The sequence below is a fragment of the Sus scrofa genome, chromosome 3, assembly GCF_000003025.6.
Source record: "Sus scrofa isolate TJ Tabasco breed Duroc chromosome 3, Sscrofa11.1, whole genome shotgun sequence".
NCBI classification, from domain to species: Eukaryota; Metazoa; Chordata; class Mammalia; order Artiodactyla; family Suidae; genus Sus; species Sus scrofa.
In genome coordinates this window covers 110,437,112-110,459,807 of record NC_010445.4, presented here as the reverse complement: position 1 = coordinate 110,459,807, position 22,696 = coordinate 110,437,112, and the positions used below count along the sequence as shown (strand labels likewise).

General features: G+C 36.6%; 1 protein-coding gene across 3 annotated transcripts in view; it reads left to right on the top strand.

The window, feature by feature from the left end:
- The window catches only part of PPP1CB (protein phosphatase 1 catalytic subunit beta), a 37,216-nt gene extending 15,089 nt beyond the window's left edge, over positions 1 to 22,127 (top strand). For 2 of the 3 annotated variants that reach the window (XM_021085856.1, XM_021085857.1), the window contains exons 3-9: positions 4,017 to 4,148; positions 4,894 to 5,124; positions 6,313 to 6,417; positions 8,353 to 8,424; positions 14,202 to 14,353; positions 17,259 to 17,393; positions 20,279 to 22,127. In XM_021085856.1, the coding sequence (XP_020941515.1) occupies positions 4,017 to 4,148; positions 4,894 to 5,124; positions 6,313 to 6,417; positions 8,353 to 8,424; positions 14,202 to 14,353; positions 17,259 to 17,393; positions 20,279 to 20,383 (932 nt within the window). In that variant the 3' untranslated portion in view covers positions 20,384 to 22,127. 3 annotated transcript variants of the gene reach the window in all.

Sequence of the window (22,696 nt, the reverse complement as noted above, 5' to 3'; positions counted from 1 at the left end):
CATAGTGTTGTAGATCAGTTATACCTAAAAGGCAAACAAACTCTGGGAGAAGATAATCAGCTCTGTGGTTACCAGAGGCAAGGGTGGGGGGAAGGGTGTCTGATCAAGGTCGTCAGAAGGTACAAACTTCTAGTTATAAGATAAATACATACTAGGGATGTGATGTACAACTTGTTAAAAATAACGCTGCTGTATGTTATTATATATGAAAGCTGTTAAGAGAGTGGATCCTGAGAGTTTGCATCATGGAAAACAATTTTACTATTTTGTACCTATATGAGATGATGGCTGTACACTAAATTTATTGTGGTAATCATTTTGGTAAGTCAAATCATGCTGTATACCTTAAACTTATACAGTGCTGCCTGTCAATTATATCTCAAGAAAACTGAAGGAAAGAAATTTTAAGGGGAAAAAAAGCCTTGACCTTTACTTCAAACCATACACAAAATTAAGATACATTATTTCAGTAAAGTGTCTAGGGAGATGTTTCTTGAACAAGATGCCAGAGAAAAGATTAAATTTAACTAAGATGGATTTTTTGTTTGTTTTTTTTTTGTTTGTTTGTTTTTGGTCTTTTTGCCTTTTCTAGCGCCATTTCCTGAGGCATATGGAGGTTCCCAGGCTAGGGGTCTAATTGGAGCCGTGGCCGCCGGCCTTCGCCACAGCCACAGCATCTGTGACCTACATCACAGCTCATGGTAACACCGGATCCTTAACCCACTGAGCAAGGCCAGGGATCGAACTTGCAACCTCATGGTTCCTAGTCGGATTCATTAACCACTATGCCATGACGGGAACTCCTTAACTAAGATGGATTTGAATAAAATATTTCTGTTTTTAAGTCCAGTTTTAAAGAATAAACAAAAACTTAAAACGAACCTCACCAGTAAAGGATGTCCCAATGGCCTATCAAATGTATGAAAAGGTATTTGACAACATTACTTCTCAGGAAATGCAAACTAAAATCTCAGTGAATATCACTATATACTCAACAGAATGACTAAAATTAAAAATACCTAGTGTTGACAAGGAGAGCAACATTGCTGGTGGGATTGTAATTGGTTTAAACACTCTGGGAAACTGGTGTATCCACTTCTTAATAAAGCTAATAAGTCTTACCTGTGACCTAGCGATTCTCCTATGTTATATGTGTGCCAAGAGATGTACTTGAATATTCATAAGCATTCATAGTAGCCTCGAACTGGAAATGACCCAAATAGAATAGATAAATATATTGTGGTGGAGTTCCTTGGTGGCTCAGCTGGTTAAGGATCCAGCATTGTCACAACTGTGGCTTGGATCACTGCAGAGGAACAGGTTTGATCCCTAGCCTGTGAACTTGTGCATGCCATGGACATAGCATATATGTATATATAGTGGTCTTCATACAGTGGAATAATTAAAATGGTTGCTAAATACAGTGTGCTTTAATCTCAGAGATAACAATAATGAGCAAAAGAGTGTATATTTTATATTTCTATTTACCTAAAATTCAGAAACAAGTTAGATTAATCTATTCTGAAAGAAATAAGAGTAGTAACCTTGGGCGTTATTGAATCCTTAGGTCATAAGGGAGCCTTATTCTCTTTCTTGACCGGGGTGGTTACTTAGGTGCATACATAATCAAAATGTACTTTATGTAATATCTCAAAATATTTTCTAAACAATATTAGGGTAGATATTTGCTGTAATGGGTTTTTCTTTTCTGGGAAATTTTTGTCTAAAAAATTTTCTGTGGAGGACCTGAAAGAGTATTGACTTTAGGGGTAGAAGACCTTGGTTTTAAATTCTTCTCTGCTGCTTTTACTCTCTCTAGTAATCTTGTGCAGGTTATTTAATCTCTCTCTTTCCTTGTACAATGGAGATAATAACTTGCCTACCTAATTCCTGGGATTGCAAAAGGAGTAAATGAGATGGCGTGAAACTGCTTTGCGCTGAATTAAGTATGCAGATTTATAGTATCTTCATAATCTAAAAAGACACTTGGTTCTAGGCTCATATACCCACATATCAGAATTCCTCATGAATATTGTGATGGTGATTTAGTTCCCCTGTGTAGCAGGTGGCCTTGATTTATTCCTTTTTTTTTTTTTTTTTTTTTTCAGTTGACTGAGAGATTTGAGGTGCTCTTGGAAATCAAGGAGTACACATACTGGTGGGAGTTCATAAGGGAGAATGACTTTTGAATTGAAAGACAGCGGGATTACCCTGAGCTGTCTACCCTGTTATCCCAAACATTTTCCTAGTTTACTCCTTAAAATTTGGTCACTTGTCAAGCTTAACCTTTGGAAGAACCTTTAGCTTCTCTAGCTTCTATAACTGCATTTGATCTGTTCTTAGATGTGATTGATTATGACATTTGCTATTTTATTTGCTATTAAGTGGGGGGAAGCCAGTGCCAGTTATAGTTGTAAGAAATTATTGATTGCAAAGTATCTCCTAACTTCAGAGATATTAATTAGGGAAAAAGCAGGCAGTGAAATAAGTTTTGTGCCATGTGTTTTTGTTCCAGTAAATTTTTAGTTCTGTGAATTAGCAGTACTTATAAGTTGAAGCATATTTAGCTCTGTAAAAATTAGTTGAAGTGCACCTTATTGTAACCTAAATTACTTGCTTGGTCAAAATTTAAAGAGATAATTTTTAGGAGTTCCCGTCGTGGCGCAGTGGTTAACGAATCCGACTAGGAACCATGAGGTTGCGGGTTCGGTCCCTGCCCTTGCTCAGTGGGTTAATGATCCGGCGTTGCTGTGAGCTGTGGTGTAGGTTGCAGACGCGGCTCGGATCCTGAGTTGCTGTGGCTCTGGTGTAGGCCGGTGGCCACGGCTAGATTCGACCCCTAGCCTGGGAACCTCCATATGCCGTGGGAGCGGCCCAAGAAATAGCAAAAAGACAAAAAAAATAAATAAATAATTAAATAAAGAGATAATTTTTAGAAGAACTAAAACTAATATAAAATATTCACCACTATAATTTAGGCTGTTCGACACTTTGACACTTCAGAGTGACCCACACTAGTCTTGATTTACTTAATAATCATCGCCATCAAGTTACAACTAAATTTTCTAAAATGTTTAAATTTATTTATTTTCTTTTGGAGTTCCCTTTGTGGTGCAGCAGAAATGAATCCACCCAGTACCCATGAGGATGCAGTTCGATCCCTGGCCTCGTTCAGTAGGTCAGGGATCCAGTGTTGCTGCGAGCTGTGATATAAGTCACAGACGTGACTGGGATCCTGTGTTGCTGTGGTTTGGTGTAGGCCGGCAGCTGTAGCTCCTTTTTGACCTGTAGCCTGGGAACCTCTATATGTCATAGGTGCGGCCCTAAAAAGCAAAAAAACAAAACAAAACAAAACAAAAAAACAAGAAGAGATGTTTATTTTCTTTTTACGGCCATACCTGCAGCATATGGAATTTCCTGGGTAGGGGCCAAATCAGGTGCCAACCTCACCGCAGCAGCGATAGGTCCTTTGCCTACTGAGTGAGGCCAGGGATAGAACCCATATCCTCACAAACTCTATGTTGGGTTTTTAACCCACTGAGCCACAACTGAAACTTCACTATTAAATTTTGATAACCTAAGTTTTTTTAAGAGAAAGAGAAAGGGCCAGTGGAGAAGGTAATGATGAGAGGAAATGATTGCAAGTTCAATTCAGTAGGTCAAACAAGGAACTCTTTATGGATCATTCCTCCCCACCTCATCCCAGGAATTACTGGGAACCATATTAAATTAATGGAGTTTAGGTCACTTGGGCTGCAAGACCTCAAGTTGGCCACTGATGAACAAAGAAGTCTGCATTTCCGTGGCAACAGTCTTGAAGAGCATCGGAAACCAGCAACAGTGAAGATAGAAACCAGAGGTCATTGCATAACCTTACTGTTAGCCATGGGACACAACAGTCATGCTGCCTACATAACTCTTCTGATCTTCAAAATAATGGGCATGACTCCTTTTTAAGAATTACTATTTTATGACTAAATTTTAGAAAATTGACCATTTTATTTATTGTTTATCAGTACGAGGATGTCGTCCAGGAAAGATTGTGCAGATGACTGAAGCAGAGGTTCGGGGTTTATGTATCAAGTCTCGGGAGATCTTTCTCAGCCAGCCTATTCTTTTGGAATTGGAAGCACCACTGAAGATTTGTGGTATGTAAATGGGTAAAGTTGGAAACAATCTCTTTTGAATCCTGGTTTTCCTCCTATATTTACATTGGAGACAATTTAGAGAAAACAGGTAAAAATTTTTATAAAAAAAAAAAGGAATACTAGGTTTTATTACATGAAGTTATAGAAATTGGGACTTATAACAAGTTAGAGACAAAAGTTTCTGTATCTGCAACAGATTAAAAAATTGCAGTTCACACACTATATATAAAAAGTTCTTAGAAATAAGAAAAAGGCCATACAATAGGAAAATTTAAATGGTGAGGGTGGGCTGATTGTAGAAAAAATTCAAAAGCCCAATAAACATAAGACCCTTAGTCTCACTGGTAACCAGTGAAATGCAACTTAAAAGCAAATCTGGAACTCTGATCAGATTGGGAAAATGTCAGAAATTGATATCCATTGTTGTCAAGGATGTGGAGATACAGGCTTTCAGTACCCTGAGGGCCTCCATTCCTAACAAGCTGTTGGCCAGAGGCCTCCTTCACTTTACTGTGTGTCCTTTTCCATAAGGTGGCTTCATTATTGAGCACGAGAGAAGGCAGAAGAGAGATTAGGCGGTAACCTAATCTCAGAAGTGACAGCCCATCTTACTTTTTAAGTCACTAGCTACAGCCCACATCAAGAGAAGAGGATTACCTAAGGGCATAAACATTGAGAGTCATTTCTTAGAAGCTGCTTACCACAGTAACCAAGTTTCCTAAAACTGGGTCTTATTATTTTTTAGGAGATATTCATGGACAGTATACAGATTTACTGCGATTATTTGAATATGGAGGTTTCCCACCAGAGGCCAACTATCTTTTCTTAGGAGATTATGTAGACAGAGGAAAGCAGTCTTTGGAAACCATTTGTTTGCTGCTGGCTTATAAAATCAAATATCCAGAGAACTTCTTTCTCTTAAGAGGAAACCATGAGTGTGCTAGCATCAATCGCATTTATGGATTCTATGATGAATGTAAGTAAATATTATAACTTACTTATTATTAATGGAAAAATGGGGAAATTCATTAATTTTCCATTTCAAAAGAGTTGCTTCAATTCAAAGCTTTTAAAAATAGGATCTATCAAACAGAAGGCTCTCAAGAAGAGAGCCTTTCATGAAAGAGGAACCTGAAACTGGGAAACATGTTGTTAATTAAATCAGTTCCTTGGGATCTCCTTAGTCATATTGCTTCAGATTGACTGTAGCTTACTCAGCTAAAAGGCCCTTTTATATATATCTTATACACAGTAAAAATATCCAAGTGGAACACAGGTCCTTACAGACAGTAGCCTCCGGTTTTCTGGTGTCCGTTAAGTTTCAGCTCTCAACTTTCTTCTGATATGACAAAAAGTTACTGACCCTGTGTCACCAAAAAACACTGAGAAGTTCTATGAAATTATTTAAAAGTTGAAGTTTATTATTAGAATTTTAATCTGTCTTATAAAACTAGGGAAATAAGGATACTTAACACTCTGAGATGTCCTTATTTGTTGTACTCTGTTTATACTTGTTACAGTGCCAAGTAGAAATTCAATGATAAATACTACTTAAATACCTGGAAACTCTCCTTTTTTGGCAGTAAGTTTATGCTGTGTTACCAATGCATTAGAATGAAAATAGTCTCCAGAGACACCGTTTTTAGTTCTGCTTACTAATGTGGCTAGGAATTTAACTAGTGATTATGTCTTTTTTTTTTTTTTTTTTTGTCTTTAAAAGCTAGGGCCGCACTTGCGGCATATGGAAGTTCCCGGGCTAGGGATCCAATCGGAGCTGTAGCCGCCAGCCTACACCAGAGCCACAGCAACTCAGGATCTGAGCCACGTCTGCGACCTACACCACAGGTCACAGCAACGCCGGATCCTCAACCCACTGAGCGAGGCCAGGGATCGAGTATTACAATGATTATTATAATACACAAGTGTTGTAATGATCTTGAAGTGATTTGTTTCATAAAACATCTAGCACAGTCTCTAGTTTTTATAACTGCTGAAAGTACTGAATGTTTATTATATTTATTACCTATTTTAAAAGTACAGGTAACATTCATGATAGGAAAAACAAATGCTAAATAGAAAATTATAATCATTCATAATTCTGTTGCTGTGAGACAACTAATGAGAATAGTTTTAGATTTATTCTATTTGCTTGTCCTTTTTATAGGCAAACGAAGGTTTAATATTAAATTGTGGAAGACCTTCACTGATTGTTTCAACTGCTTGCCTATAGCTGCCATTGTGGATGAGAAGATCTTCTGTTGTCACGGAGGTAGACTAGTAAATTTGCCTTATGGGCTTTTCTTCCATTATTTAGAAAAGACCTACAATAATTGAGATGCTGCGGGAAAACAAAGCAGCGCGTTTGTGAAAGCTCAAGTGATAAAAACTGGTTTTAAACATCGCTGGTCTTCTTTTAATCACTAGAAATTCGTGGTTATTTATGCATAATGAAAACACAAATGAATACTTGTCTTTAAAGAATTTCACATAGGAGGAGGATAACCAGAGTTTTGTTTGAAAAAATGTCTTTCCTTTGCCTCAGTTCTGACAGAAAGACACCCCTGCTATCAGTAGAAATGAGAGGATCATGATTCTTTTACTGTCTGTATTAAATACCTTTCTCATCAGAAAGCAAATATAATTGAGTTTAATATTCTTACATGCGGAGAGTTCTAGGCTCTGTGTAATATGTCAGCTTCAGTCCTAAAGGTAATTTTTTTTTAGTAGAGTGATATGTTATCTGTATGTCTTGTTAAATAAATAAGCTTGACTGTATGGAGACATGGGTTTTGTAGAATAAATAGACTTGGGAGAGGTGAAGAGGACTTGAGACAATCTTTTTTCTGTGTTGTCTAGATTAAGTCCTGTGTGGAGGACTGGCCCAACTAGAATAGAATGTCAAATGTATGTTGTGGAATGATGGTTTCAGAGTACAGAGATTTGAACACTGAGCAAAGGATTCTGTTGAATGGTTTAACAACCATGTTGGGGTTTTTGTTTTTGTTTTGTTTTTTGTCTTTTTAGGGTTGCACCCACAGCATATGGAAATTTCCTAGGCTAGGGATTACATTGGAGCTGCAGCTGCTGGCCTACACCATAGCCATAGCAATGCCAGATCCAAGCCATGTCTGCGACCTGCACCAAAGCTTATAGCAACACCAGATCTTTAATCCACTGAGTGGGGCCAGGGATTAAACCTGAGTCCTCATGGATACTAGTCAGGTTCGTAACCTGCTGAGCCATAATGGGAACTTTGCATGTTGGATTTTTAGCAGGGAAATAAATTAATGAAAATATTGTAAGAAAATTAGTTTTCATCAGAAGAATTAAGGTAGAAAATGCTCAAAGATAGATGCTTTTGTCTAGGCCTGAAGTAGTAAGTTGTTTATTCTCTGGTAGAACATAATATACTATGTTAATTGAAGCATTTTACCCTAGATACTACACATTTAAATTATAGCTTTTGCACATTAGTGTAGCAAAGAACGGAAATGTAGCAATATGCAGTATGAATTTTAGTTTCATTCTTTGTGGTGATACTTGAATTATCTACCAAAGAGAAATGCAAGGTTATATTTGTGTACTGCTTTAAAGATTTTAAGGTATTTTCATGTGCTTTTTATTGTTTATCATACCTATCTATGAAGGGCAGAGAATGGTTGGAAGAAAAGTGGTAGGAATTTTTTCCTTAAAAAGTCTTTAAAATGAAAGAGAGTTTTATTTCTCTGGTAGGGAAAAGTGGAAAAGACCTAATCATAGTGTTCTGTTATGGCAAAGTGGTATTCTATTTAATAACCCAATAATTTGGAGTTCCTGTCGTGGCTCAGTGGTTAATGAATCTGACTAGGAACCATGAGGTTGCAAGTTCGATCCCTGGCCTTGCTCAGTGGGTTAAGGATCCGGCGTTGCCGTGAGCTGTGGTGTAGGTTGCAGACGCAGCTCAGATCCCACCTTGCTGTGGCTCTGGCATAGGCCTGTGGCTACAGCTCTGATTCGACCCCTAGCCTGGGAATCTCCATGTGCTGTGGGTGCAGCCCTAAAAAGACAAAAAATAAAATAATCCAATAATTTAAAGATAATATTAAAAGGAACAGTTTAAGAATCTTTAATATTACGTAGTGAATCTACTTTGATTAAATGCTTTTTATTTGACTAAAAATTTTTCAGATGTCAGTACTATGAATCATCTTTTTATATATTATAGGACTGTCACCAGACCTGCAGTCTATGGAGCAGATTCGGAGAATCATGAGACCCACTGATGTCCCTGATACAGGTTGAGTATATAGAGAAGTTTAATGAATTTTTTAATGTAAAATATTGGCATATTCAAACTTAATTATATTTAATGGATGTAGGATTGTACTGTGAAGTAAATAATAGAGGTTTTTTTTTTTAATAGTCAATAAGCTAACTACAGATTATTTGGAGTAATATAAAATAGTTCACTTTCTACTAATTCCCCCCAAGGTACAGAAGTTTAAAATGTTTAATAGTTCTATTAAACTTACTTTTTGCAAGAGATCTTGCCATTGAGTCCCCTTACCTTCTAGTCTTTCTAAGTACCTTCATTCATATCAGCATTGGTTATGTTCTTCAAACACTTGTTCAAAATTTCTTGAGTTCTTTAATTAAAATAATCTTACCCAAGGATGTAATTACCATTTAAATTATCTAGTAGTTTTCTGTTATTCTTCACATCATCTATGTTTCAGATATTTAGAACTCTTAAGGCTTTTGAGACACAGAAGTCTCTTGGAGATGTGTGGTGAATGTTTGGGAAATTGTGAAATTTTTATGTGGGAAAAAAGAAAATTGACTGTCAGGTGTGAGAGTAACATTCAGATAAGTAAAACAAAAGCAGAGAAGTTCCAGTCTCTTTATTGATTAACAAATGAACCTAATTAGCTTTAGAAATAAGTTCTAGACACAGTTGCCTCTTAGCCTAACTTTTCTGTTGGCTTTTAAAATAATAATTATTCATATGTGAGTACCAGTGTATGTACTGATTATGATGTTCACATCATAAAATACCATGAAAACCTATGAATTGAATGCAGTTAAGTTGTTCTGTTTCCCTCGTTCAACTTTTGTTTAAAACATCAATACCTTTTTAAAAGTGTGGCATTTTCTGACAACCAGTTTTTCGGTGCCACAGCCAGTTCTCCAGCAGCAGCAAGTAGGTGTGGCAGTTCATTTCAGTTCTGATACTAACCCTTGGAGTTACCCAAGATCCAACTGGCTAAGGGCTCCATTCCACAAGTTTGCCCCCACTTCGGTTGCCAGCCTCAAGTTAAGTTCCCAGAACAGTACTTCTGCCTGACCAACTGCAGTCAAAGGTTCCTATAGCCACCTCCTTGGTGCTTTACTTATATTTACCAATTATTATAAAGGATACAATTCAAGAACAGCCAAATGGAAGATGCATAGGGCATTGGTATGGGGAGAGCCCCATTTGGGAAGTGAACAGTTCCCACACATTTTGACATCCATGGGTTTACCAACCTGGAAGCTTGCCAGATACAATTGTTTAGGAGTGTTCTTTTGTTGTTTGTTTGTTTTTATTAAAGTATAGTTGATTTAAGTGTTGTGCCAATTTCTGCCAGTGGAGTGATCCAGTCCTATGTGTGTATGTCTGTGTGTGTATATATATTTTTTTTTTCTTTTTCTCATAATTATCTTCCATCATGGTCTACACCAAAAGACTAGTTCCCTGTGCTGTACAGTAGGACTTCATTGCTTATTCATTCTAAATGTAATAGTTTGCATCTACTAACACTGAACTCCCAGTCCATTCCACTCCCTCCCTACTCCCCCATGGCAACCACAAGTCAGTACTTTATGTCTGTGAGTCTGTTTCTGGTTTGTAGATAGGTTCATTTGTGCCTTATTTTAAATTCCACATATAAGTGATATCATATGGGATTTGTCTTTCTCTTTCTGACTTAGTTTGTTGAGTATGATGATCTCCATTTGCATCCGTGTTGCTATAAATGGCATTATTTCATTCTTTTTTATGGCTGAGTAGTATTCCATTGTATATATGTATCACATCTTAATCCGTTCATCTATCCATGGACATTTAGGTTGTTTCCATGTCATACCTACTGTGAATAGTGCTGCTGTGAACATAGGGGTCCATGTATCTTTTTGAATTGTAGTTTTGTCTGGAATCTTTATAGAACTTAATTTCTAGCCCTCCACCCCCACCCCTCCCCAGAGTGATGAGTACTGAATGGGAGGGATGAAAGTTCCAACTCTCTAATCATGTTTTAGTCTTTCTGCTGACTGGGCTCCATCGTGAAGCTTTCTGTTGTGTTCTCCCACCTCCCTCACATCACCTCATTAGCAAAAACAGTGTGAAGGGAGTTCCCGTCGTGGCGCAGTGGTTAACGAATCCAACTAGGAACCATGAGGTTGTGGGTTCGGTCCCTGCCCTTGCTCAGTGGGTTAACGATCAGGCGTTGCCGTGAGCTGTGGTGTAGGTTGCAGACTCGGCTCGGATCACAATCACGCGTTGCTGTGGCTCTGGCGTAGGCTAGTGGCTACAGCTCTGGCTCGACCCCTAGCCTGGGAACCTCCATATGCCGCGGGAGCGGCCCAAGAAATAGCAAAAAAGACAAGAAAAGAAAACAAAGCAGTGTGAAGGAAAGGGGACTCCTTAGGAATAACAAAAAACTGTCAGGAGGTTCCAAGGTTTTAGAAGCTTTGTGCTAGGAATGGGGACAAAGACCAAATGTATTTTTATTACATCATACTGTTAAAAGCATTAACACAGTTTCTACCAGATTTTTTTTTTAAACAAACTTAACGTTGTTGGATTAATTTTCCCATTGTTATTTTTGTAGGGAGACCACACTGCAGGGAGACCATTCATCAGTTCTCAACAGACTTTAATATATTTAAAATGAGGATTGTCTAGAGGGCCATAGGGCTTAGAAATCTTACTATATATTAGGAATGAAAGGGATAAAAAGGTCTTTTAGCTTACTGATATGAGGATTGTTTTGTTAATTTCATAAAGGAGAATCGATTATTCATCAAATAGGGTTGGGCTGAATGGTTATTAAATTCATTTCCCACTCTTAAGATCTAAAGACTCTGTAGAAAGGTAAGCAATAAAAATATTCATGGACCAGTGCTTGAGTAAATCATGGCTAAACCTCTATATTGGATTGTTAATAACATGCATTTGGTTGCTTGTTTTCAAGTGTGATTGGACTGTTTTGCTCAGTGTTCTTGAAAGTATACTAAAAGAATGATAGCACTCAAAATGCTACTCATGACCCAACATAAACCATTATAAACACTTGGGTAGATCCTCTGTTATCAGTAAGCCACTGACACTGCAGATTGAAATAAATTGTCTCATAACTTACTTAGGTAACACGTTTTCGTATTGATCATAAAAAGAAAACATGCATTTTACCAGAATTTGATTATAATTAGAGAATATATTTGAACCTAATACAAAACAGTATTTAAACAATAGGGTATTTATTTAAAATAAGGTAATGATAGAAATTTCAGGTTACGTTTTGAGAGCTGTTGATGGTATAGTTCAGACATAAGTTAGTTTCAAGGGTGGCATGTTAGGTTTCTCTTTTCACCATATTTTAATGGGAAGTTTCTGAGATGCTGAAAACGGTCATTTTGACCTTCCATGTTCTCTGTAATCTTTAGAAATTTAATTTATAAATTAACATTTTTTGAAACAATACCTTAATGATTATAATGCTTAATCAGTAGGAACTGGATTATAAACATTGAACCTTGACTCTGAGGTTTGGTTTGGTTCGGTTTGTCTTTTTAGGGCTGCATTGCGGCATATGAAAGTTAACCAGGCTGGGGGTTTGAATCAGAGCTACAGCTGCTGGCTTATACCACACCCACAGCAACGCCAGATCCCAGCCACATCTGCAACCTACACCACAGCTCACAGCAATGCTGGATGCTTAACCCACTGAGCAAGGCCAGGGATTGAACCCACATCCTCATGGCTAGTCGGGTTCATTACCTCTTGAGCCACAGCAGGAACTCTGACTCTGAGCCGCTTATCTTGATTCCATTAAGGCTGAAGAATGCCACATTGTTTTTGCTACCATTATTTGGGTTTTTATGCATCCAGGCTCTCAATATTTTCCAAATAATTCCAAAAGCCATTGCAGTCTAGTTTTATTCTCATGTTAAAATTATAGAATAACATCTTGGCGTTCTCACTGCTTTTTCTGTGGAAACAGACTGGAAAGTATGAGCATTGTAGAAAAGTGTGTATTTCAAGAATCTCCTTCTGATTCTTTGACACTACAAAGAGCTTATAAATTGAAACTGTCACAGTGGGTTTTGTATGCTGGTGGTTTTCTTAAAGCATTATGACAGGAACTTAGGAACTAATAGAAGTTAAGTGTACATTGTACCAACTCTACAAGATATTTTAGATACTTCCCCTATCAAGACAAGCTATATACTATGATCCAAAATGAAGTTCTCCCTGATAAGCTATGTTTTGAAGTATATAAATTATCAGAAAAATCTTTAAAGTGACTCATTGTAAAACATTCTACCCTTAGTACCATAGTTCTTAGAAAACCAACTTAATATCACCATCTCAACATCCACCCCATCTTAATCTTGCTACAATTTGACTTTTACCCACTCTTCCCCTCAACCATCAAGAAATTGCTTTCATTAAGGTCGGCTTTCATTAAGTGGCACTTTTTTTTGTTTGTTTGTTTTGGTTTTGGTTTTTGTCCTAATCCACCTTTTCATTGCACTTGTAACTTAAAGCATTTCCTACTTCTAGATAATTAACCTTTCAGGAGATCCTAATATTCTAATCCTTTCCTTTTGTGTTTACTATTCCTTCTCAATATTTTTTGCCCATTCCTTCTCTGCTTGCTTATGAAGTGTTTGATTCCTCAGAGTTCTTTTCCTGGTCTTCTCAGTTTACATTCCCAAGATGGTCTCAGTCCCTTCTAAGATTTACATTCCTATTAGTTTGATAAAGATCTTTAGATAAATATTTTTTTAGCTCTGACCTTTTTTTAATCCAAAAACATTACTAAAGTCAGGGATCTACTCTGATTTTGTTCCTCTGTACTTTATTTAAATCCTCCAGGCCTTTGTAGAAAATGTTTTCTTCCCTCAAAATGATCTATAAATCAGATGTAGTTCCAGTGAAATTTAAATTGGATTTACAGAATTAGACAAACTGATTCGCAAGTTTATATGTGGAAGAACAAAGGATTAAAAGTAACCAAGACAATCCTGAAGAAAAATATTAAGTGGGGATAAACCCACCACACATAAAGATTTATTTAAAAGGTCTAGTGTGTTACTGGCTCAGTGATAAAGTAGATTAATGGAATAGACTATGGCACCAGAAACAGTATAAGTAGCTCTCTAAGGAAAGGATGAACTATTAAGGGAAATATTGCTGGGTCACTTGGTTATCCATAGGGAAAAACTAGAGACAAGATGAACAGCCTTTTCAAACATCATATGCTTAGAGTGTGCCATACACATATTTCTTTTCTTTTTTTTTTTTTCTTTTTTTTGTCTTTTTTTGTCTTTTTGCCATTTCTTGGGCCACTCCCGTGGCATATGGAGGTTCCCAGGCTAGGGGTCTAATTGGAGCTGTAGCTGCCAGCCTATGCCAGAGCCACAGCAACACAGGATCTGAGCCGTGTCTGCAACCTACACCACAGCTCACGGCAGCACCAGATCGTTAACCCACTAAGCAAGGGCAGGGATCACACCCACAACCTCATGGTTCCTAGTTGGATTCGTTAACCACTGTGCCACGACGGGAACTCCAAGTGTGCCATACACATATTTCTTATATCTGGAAAGCTTTGGAGAGTACTGCCTTTAAAGCCAGGCAACATTGTATTTGCATGGTTACTTTAACAAAAAACTGGCTGAGTTGGATAGGCCGGGATACTATCCCAGGGGGCAAATGATTATTACTGTTTATTACAGAAGAAATGGGATATAGATATGCTTTATTTTACAAATATTGTTTTTTCATTGCTGTGCTTTGATTCTTTAAAGGTTTGCTCTGTGATTTGCTGTGGTCTGACCCAGATAAGGATGTGCAAGGTTGGGGAGAAAATGACCGTGGTGTTTCCTTCACTTTTGGAGCTGATGTAGTCAGTAAATTTCTGAATCGTCATGATTTAGACTTAATTTGTCGAGCTCATCAGGTATGAAATACAAAAACTTTTGGGTATTTTGATATTTTCAACTTCACCTAGGTCTACTCCTTTTATTTTTGAGGAAATTTGAGATCTAAGAAAGCTAATTACACAAGGAAAGCAGTAGAAGAGATTATACCTTGATCTCACAAGTAACAATGTAATGATTTTATTAACCCTTTCCACCCTCTAAGAGGAAAGGTTTCAACAGTAGTAGATTACAACACTAACATTTTTCAGTGCTTGTCTGAAGCTTTCTAGAACTATTTGATCCCATTTTAATATGATAGTTAGATATAATAGATAACAATCAAATGAATTATGTGGATTTTGGTAAGAACAAACCACACTATAGAGAGACATTTTGAGATAATTAGGAAATTTTTCAATTATAGACTGAGTATTAGATATTGGGGAGTCATTGCTAGTTATTTTAACTGTGATGATAGCATATTGCTATGTAAAAAGGATGTCCCATATTTTTCAGAGTTGCATGCTCAAGTATGTAGGGGTGAGAGGATGTGTCTAGGATTTGTTTTAAAATATATCAGAGTTTCTGTTGTATCAGCAAATCATCTATTTGTATCAGCGGAAACAAATCCAACTAGTTTCTCTGAGGACTCAGGTTCAATCCCTAGCCTCACTAGTTGGTTAAGGATATCCAGTGTTGCTGTGAGCTGTGGTCTAGGTCGTGGATGCAACTTGGATCTGGTATTGCTGTGACTATGGTGTAGGCTGGCAGCTGCAGCTCTGAGTCAACCCCTAGTCTGAGAACTTCCATATGCTGCAGGTGCAGCCCTAAAAAGCAAAATAAAAATATATCAGCAAAGCAAAGGGGTAAATGAAATAAATGTAACAAAGTCTTCGTAATTATTGAATCAGGGTGATGAGTAATTGAGAGTTTATTGAACTCCTCCTTATCTACTTTTGTGTTTATTTGAATTTTCATTTTAAAAAATACATGTACGGGAGTTCCCTGGTGGCTCAGCAGCTTAAGGATACGGCATTGTCACTGTGGTGACGGTTTGATCCCTGGCGTGGGAAGTTCTGCATACCTCGGATACAGACAGAGAACAAAAACAGGATATATGTACAACTTAGGATTTGGTTTGGTTTCAATGTCCTCCTTCATCACTAGATTGTACACTCTTCAAGGAGGTGAACAGTTTAATATATCAAACTCTCACAGTCCTAAACCATAGCTGGTATGAAATACATTGAAAAGTATTTTTTTCAAATCTTTTGAAGTTACTTTTTAAAGTATTTTACATTTGTAAGTATAATATTTAAAGTTTCTTTGTTAAAGCAAAATATATTAACAACAAATATATGCTGTTCTACAGTACTCCCCTTTTTAAGGGGCTTTGCTCCCCCGTAACCCTGGATTGATTACTTCTGCCTCTTTATGTGCTCCTATGTGATAACGAAGATGACAGGCTTTTGTTGTTTTTGCTTTTGGTTTTAGGGCTGCAGTCATGGCATAGGAAAGTTCCCAGGCTAGGGCTAGAATAGGCCACAGCCACAGCAACACCACATTCAAGCCACGTCTGCAACCTATACCACAGCTCATGGCAGCTCTGGATTCTTAACCCACTGAGTGGGGCCAGGGATCAAACTCGCATCCTCATGGATGCTAGTCAGATTCGTTGCTGCTGAGCCACAATGGGAACTCCATAACAGACTTCTTATTTTCTGCATATGTTTTATGCTTTTTTCCTATTAGAATTTCATACTTTAATTGAAATGAAGTCATGTCCCTATATCCTTTGCTTTTGGCAAAATTGTCTTTTAATCAATGAACAATGTGTTTATAATTTAGACAATTAAGATGTCTTCCATAAGATAACAGGGCAGAGTTGCTGAGTTTCTTTAAAAAAATACTGATAGTCACTTTTTCAGCTATAGATCTCCATTCAGTTGTCTTTTCAAAAATTGGTGATGATTTTTAAAAGTCAGGTTATTGAACTACCCTTAATTTGCATGGTCTTTTTCTGTTCTGCTTGTTTTCAAACAAATTATCCCTAAAATTAAGAGACTTATGATGGGAAATAATGCAAACTACAAATATTTACTTTTTAAAAACCCTGTTCTTTTAGTATATGTGAATGAATAAACAAATGAACAAGCAAACTAAGAACAAAAAAGGATATACTGAGTGCCATGCAGTATGCTGAGCTGGAGCAGATAAGGTGGCCAGGGTCTTAACAAAAGGTTAATATCTAAATTTCATCATGAGGTAATTACATCAGGAACATGTACCTGATACAAAAGTAGGGATTATAAAATAAGTATAAAATGTTTACATATCATTGCCTACCTCTCGAATTTGTAAATCTGACAAACATAAATTGTAATCACTCAGGAATTGATAACAGACTCTTGAAATTAAATCGTAAAAGTCATCTATAGGCAGCAAATTTTTAGTAGAATGATCTGTGTAAATAAAATTCAACTTAGGAAAGTTTTCAATGTGTGGGTATATACTACTAATAGAAATTTGGAAAAAACAAAAACATTCTTGGCATAGTCTATCTTTCATTGTTCAGTTATTGCTCATTGAATAAAGGATTCTATAGTTGGATTATAATGCCTCATCTAAGAAATACTTGATGTCCCAGTTCCCTTTAGACACTATTCCTATTAGCATATGGAGAACCTTGAAAATGGTATGATTTTTACACTTTTTAGTAATCATAAATTTATTCATTTAAGCTAAATTCTTGCCATTATAGAAAAGGCAAACCAATTTTTGTATTTTAAGGCAAGTTTAAGAAATCAAGCTTCTAAAACAAAACAGGGTTTTGGGGGAGGTTCTTTTTAGATCTTTTTCACATTACTCTTAATTAGTACTGATAGTTGAGAATTTTGAAAAACTCATAAATATAAGTGTGTTTTGTTTTTTTTTTTTTGTCAGGTGGTGGAAGATGGATATGAATTCTTTGCTAAACGACAATTGGTAACCCTATTTTCAGCCCCAAATTACTGTGGCGAGTTTGATAATGCTGGTGGAATGATGAGTGTGGATGAAACTTTGATGTGTTCATTTCAGGTATGATACAAGTATTATATATCATGTAATATTAGAACCATTATTTAACTATTTTATATATAGTAGTTTTTATCTGCAAATCCCAAACTCCTAATTTATCCCTTCCCACCCACTTTCCCCTTTGGTAACTGTAAGTTTTTAACAGCTAGAAATCTAATTAGAACTATTGTCAGAAGAATTTTCTTTCAGATTTGTGTTCTTTTCCTTAAGCAAGCATAGAAAATCAGTTTCATTCAGAAATGATTATCACTCATAGACTCCTTAGAGATTTCTGTTTTCATTCACAAAACATTCCAGCTTTTGTGGTATATATCACATAATTAGAGTTTTAGGAAACCTAAGTCATGTCAGTCATTCTTTTTGTCTTTTTAGGGCTGCACCCGCACCATATGGAAGTTCCCAGGCTAGGGGTGGAATTGGAGGTGGAGCTGCCAGCCTACACCACACCCATAGCAATGGGGGGGTCCAAGCTTGTCTGCAACCTACACCGAAGCTCATGGCAATGCCGGATCCCTAACACACTGAGCAAGGCCAGGGGGATTGAACCTGTGTCCTCACAGAACTAGTCGTGTTTGTTACCACTGAGCCATGATGGTAATTCCATGTCAGTTGTTCTTTTATTTATTTACTTTTTTTAATTTTTTTGTCTTTTTGGAACCACACCTGCAGCATATGGAAGTTCCCAGGCTAGGGGTCAAATCAGAGCTGTAGCTTCGGGCCTACACCACAACCACAGCAACTCGGGATCTGAGCTGTGTCTGCCATCTACACCACAGCTCGCAGCAACACTGGATCCTTAACCCACTGAGTGAGGCCAGAGATCGAACCCACAACCTCATGGATGCTAGTCGGCTTTGTTAACTGCTGAGCCACAACGGGAATGCCATGTCAGATATTCTTGATGCAGGTGTTTAAATTGTTGAATTCCTATATGACTCCTTGGATAGTAGCTTCCCTCCTATAAGAATGTAAATTCACTGAATAATTTAGGTTTTGTTTTCTTTTGCAAGATGAATGGATAGGACACATGTTGAGTTGAAAAAACTATATTATGAATTCCAGCGAAAATGTAGAATATTTACAATATCCATTTGTAAATATAGAAACAAAAGAGTCTAGTTTTAGCTTTAGTGTATGACTTAAAATTATTCTTGCCCATGGCTAAAACAACTTTAAAACTTTGTTTTTGCAGAGGTTATTTTATGTTCTTAGTATCACACTGTGTTTCTCTTTTTAAATGTAGGGGGTTTCTGTTTCTATCATTTAATAAAATCGAATGCTAAGTGTTTCATTTCTCATTTACAATCTAAAGGCAGTACCAGGCCTTATCCTTTAACAGTTGCCATAGTGGAGTTGTATTAATATTTTTTTTTCCACTGAGGCACTATGATGCTCTGAATAGTTACAAGAAATTCTTAATAAGTCTTTTCTCCACATTTTCTGTGTGAATACTGACATTCTCTATCTAAAATATAGGTTAAAGGTCTATTTACACCCACCAGGATAAGTATAATTTTAAAATGTCAGATAGTAACAAGTACTGGTGAGGATGTGGAGAGTTGGAACCTTATACATTGATGGTAAGAATGGAAAATGGTGCAGCCACTTTGGAAAAACAGTTTGGTGGTTCCTCAAAAAGTTAAACGTAGAGTTTCTGTATGACCCAGCAATTTCCTAGCTATATACCCCACTGAATTGGAAACAGGTACTCAAGTACATGTATATGCATAGTCATAGGAACATTATTATAATAACCAAAGGTGGAAACAACCCAAATGTCCGGCAGCTAAAGAGTAAATAAACAAAAGGTGGAATATCCATAAAATGGCATATTGTTTGGCAATTAAAAGTAATGAAGTTACTAAAACATGCTGCAACATCAAAATCATTATCTCAGTGAAAGAAGCTAGTCACAAGAGACCACTTACTGTATGCTTTCATTTATTTAAAATATCCCCAAAATTGGAGTTCCCATCGTGGCGCAGTGGAAACAAATCCTACTAGGGACCATGAGGTTGTGGGTTTGATCCCTGGTCTCACCCAGTGGGTTAAGGATCTGGCGTTGCCGTGAGCTGTAGTGTAGGTCGCAGGCATGGCTCGGATCCTGCATTGCTGTGGCCGTGGCATAGGCCGGCAGCTACAGCTCTGATTTGACTCCTAGCCTGGGAACCTCCGTATGCCGTGGGTGTGGCCCTAAAAAGAAAAAAGGCAAAAAAATAATAAAATGAAATATCCCCAAAATAAAAATAAAATTAGCCAGAAAAGACAGATCAATAGAGAAAGTAGGGTAGTGATTACTCGGAGTTGAAAGAGGTTAAGGGAGTGGAAAGTAGAAGTGGGGAGTGAGCGATTGCTTAAGGGAACCAGATTTCTTTCTGGGATACAAAAAAATATTCTAATGTTGTTTTATAGCTGTAAATAAAAAATCATTGACTTACTACATTTTGAATGGGTGAACTTTATGATGTGTAATATATATAGCTTTCTTTATATAAAAGATCTTTGTATACATAGTAAATTAAGATCTGAAGAGTCCTCTAAATAGTAGGATGTTGAAAATCCTAGGTCTTGTGCCTCTTAAACTAGTGTTCTCTCATCAGCAATGACATTAATTTGAAAAAATTTTTACTTAATCTAAGAATTGGGTAGTTGATAAGATTTGTGTGCTTGAGCTATTGTTACCAAATTATCAATGGAATGACAATAGCAATAATTAGACACTTGTACTCTTTACATATGAGAAATGTTTGTGGAACTTGCTGGTTTTTTTCTACAGTTTTATAATCAATGTCATTTATTGAAAATCCCACTATTGTAACAGTAATTTCCGTATTAAACTTGTGTACTTGAAAAAGTAACATTGTTAATAAATTATTTACTTTAAGATATTGAAACCATCTGAAAAGAAAGCTAAGTACCAATATGGTGGACTGAATTCAGGACGTCCTGTCACTCCACCTCGAACAGCTAATCCTCCGAAGAAAAGGTGAAGAAAGGAACTCTGTAAAGAAACCATCAGATTTGTTAAGGACATACTTCATGATATATAAGTGTGCACTGTAAAACCATCCAGCCATTTGACACCCTTTATGATGTCACACCTTTAACTTAAGGAGACGGGTAAAGGATCTTAAATTTTTTTCTAATAGAAAGATGTGCTACACTGTATTGTAATAAGTATACTCTGTTAAAATATTCAACAAAGTTAAATCTAAATTCAGACTTACCCATTAAAGTTACATCTTCACGTATCAGTTTTTAAAGTTGAAAAGCATCCCAGTTAAACTAGATGTGATAGTTAAACCAGATGAAAGCATGATGATCCATCTGTGTAATGTGGTTTTAGTGTTGCTTGGTTGTTTAATTATTTTGGGCTTGTTTTGTTTTGTTTGTTTTTGCTAGAATAATGGCAGATTCTTTAAATTTTTTTCCCAAACATCCTTAGAGTGAAATGTGGGAAGAATTTTAAAGACGTTGATTGGCTATTATTTTCCCTTGCTTATTTACTTATGTACCTGTTTGATCTTACTGAGAAAACTTAATGCCTCATAACAGTAAAAAGGAATTTTAGAGATATTTTTTAAAAATATGCAAACTGTTCGACCGAGTGATTTAATCAGTTTGGGCAAATGTTACAGCTGATAATGAATATTTTGCTTTATACAGAAATTGCCACTGATTTGGATTTGTGCACTCTAATTTTAACTTATTGATGCTCTATTGTGCAGTAGCATTTCATTTAACTTTAAGATAAGGCTCATTTAGTATACCCAACTAGTTGGTAATGTGATTATGTGGTACCTTGGCTTTAGGTTTTAATTCGCACGGAACACCTTTTTGGCATGCTTAACTTTCTGGTAACACCCTCACCTGCATCGGTTTCGGTTTTTTTTGTTTGTTTGTTTTGTTTTGTTTGGGGGGGTTTTTTGTTTGTTTGTGTGCGTGTGTGTTGTTGTTTTTTGTTTTTAGATCCACAAAACATGAGAATCCTTTTTTGACGAGCCTTGGAAAGCTGACACTATCTCTTTTTTCCTCCCTCTGTACGAAGGATGTATTTAAATGAATGCTGGTCAGTGGGACGTTTGTCAACTCTGGGTATTGGGTGCTTTTAACTGTCTAATATTGCCATGTGAATGTTGTATACGATTGTAAGGCTTATGTCACTAAAGATTTTTATTCTGATTTTTCATGATCAAAGTTCATATGATATTGTATAGACATGCTTTGTAGTGAACTATAGTAGCAATAATTTCTGTACATGATCAAGGGTTTATTGCAGCATTTCTTGTTCTCTTTTGTTTTAAGGGTTAGTATTAACAAATGACAGGAATAGAAAAATCAGCATAAAGATTTTAGAAGGAGAACTTAAAGGACACAGATTTGTGATTCTTTGGATGCAACACTTTTGGATGTGATTCTAAAAGCTTTTATTGAGCATTGTCAAATTTGTATGCTTCACAGGGACAGACATCATATTTATAATACCCTTCTATAAGTGCTACCATAGATGTGAAATTCTTGACCTTAATATTGTCTTTGAAAATGTTAAATTGAGAATTCTGTTAACTTACATTTTAAGAATTGGCATATTGTATTGCTGCAAGAGATTTCATTTTCAGCACAGTGCAAAGTTCTTTTAAATGCATATGTCTTTTTTTTCTAATTCCATTTTGTTTTAAAGCACATTTTAAATGTAGTTTTCTCATTTAGTAAAAGTTGTCTAATTGATATGAAGTCTGAGTGGTTATTTTATTCCTTTTTTTTCTTTGCAGTGAGACAAACATACATTTTATACTTTATTCAAATAGATTTTAATGCTTTTGACATACATTGAATTGGTTTTCTAAAATTGTCCATGTATTGCATATGATATATTACATTAGGTCACGCAGGCTTTTATCTAATGTGATTTAAATATCTTTCTAACTGAAGTGTATGCTGAGCAATTTTTTTTTTTTTTTTTTTTTTTTTTTTTTTAAGGGCGGCACGGGCAGCATATGGAGGTTCCCAGGCTAGGGGTCTAAGCAGAGCTGTAGCTGCCGGCCTACTCCAGAGCCACAGCAACACCAGATTCAAGCCACTTCTGCAGCCTACACCCCAGCTCACAGCACGCTGGATCCTTAACCCACTAAGTGAGGCCAGGGATCAAACCCACAACCTCATGGTTCCTAGTCGGATTTGTTTCCACTGCGCCACAATGGGAACTCCTGAGCAGTTCTTTAACAGAATTTTAGATGTACTCTTAGTAGTCTTTGAAGAGGGTCTAGGAAAAAAGCCTTTCGCAAGAGACAGGGCAGTCTTTT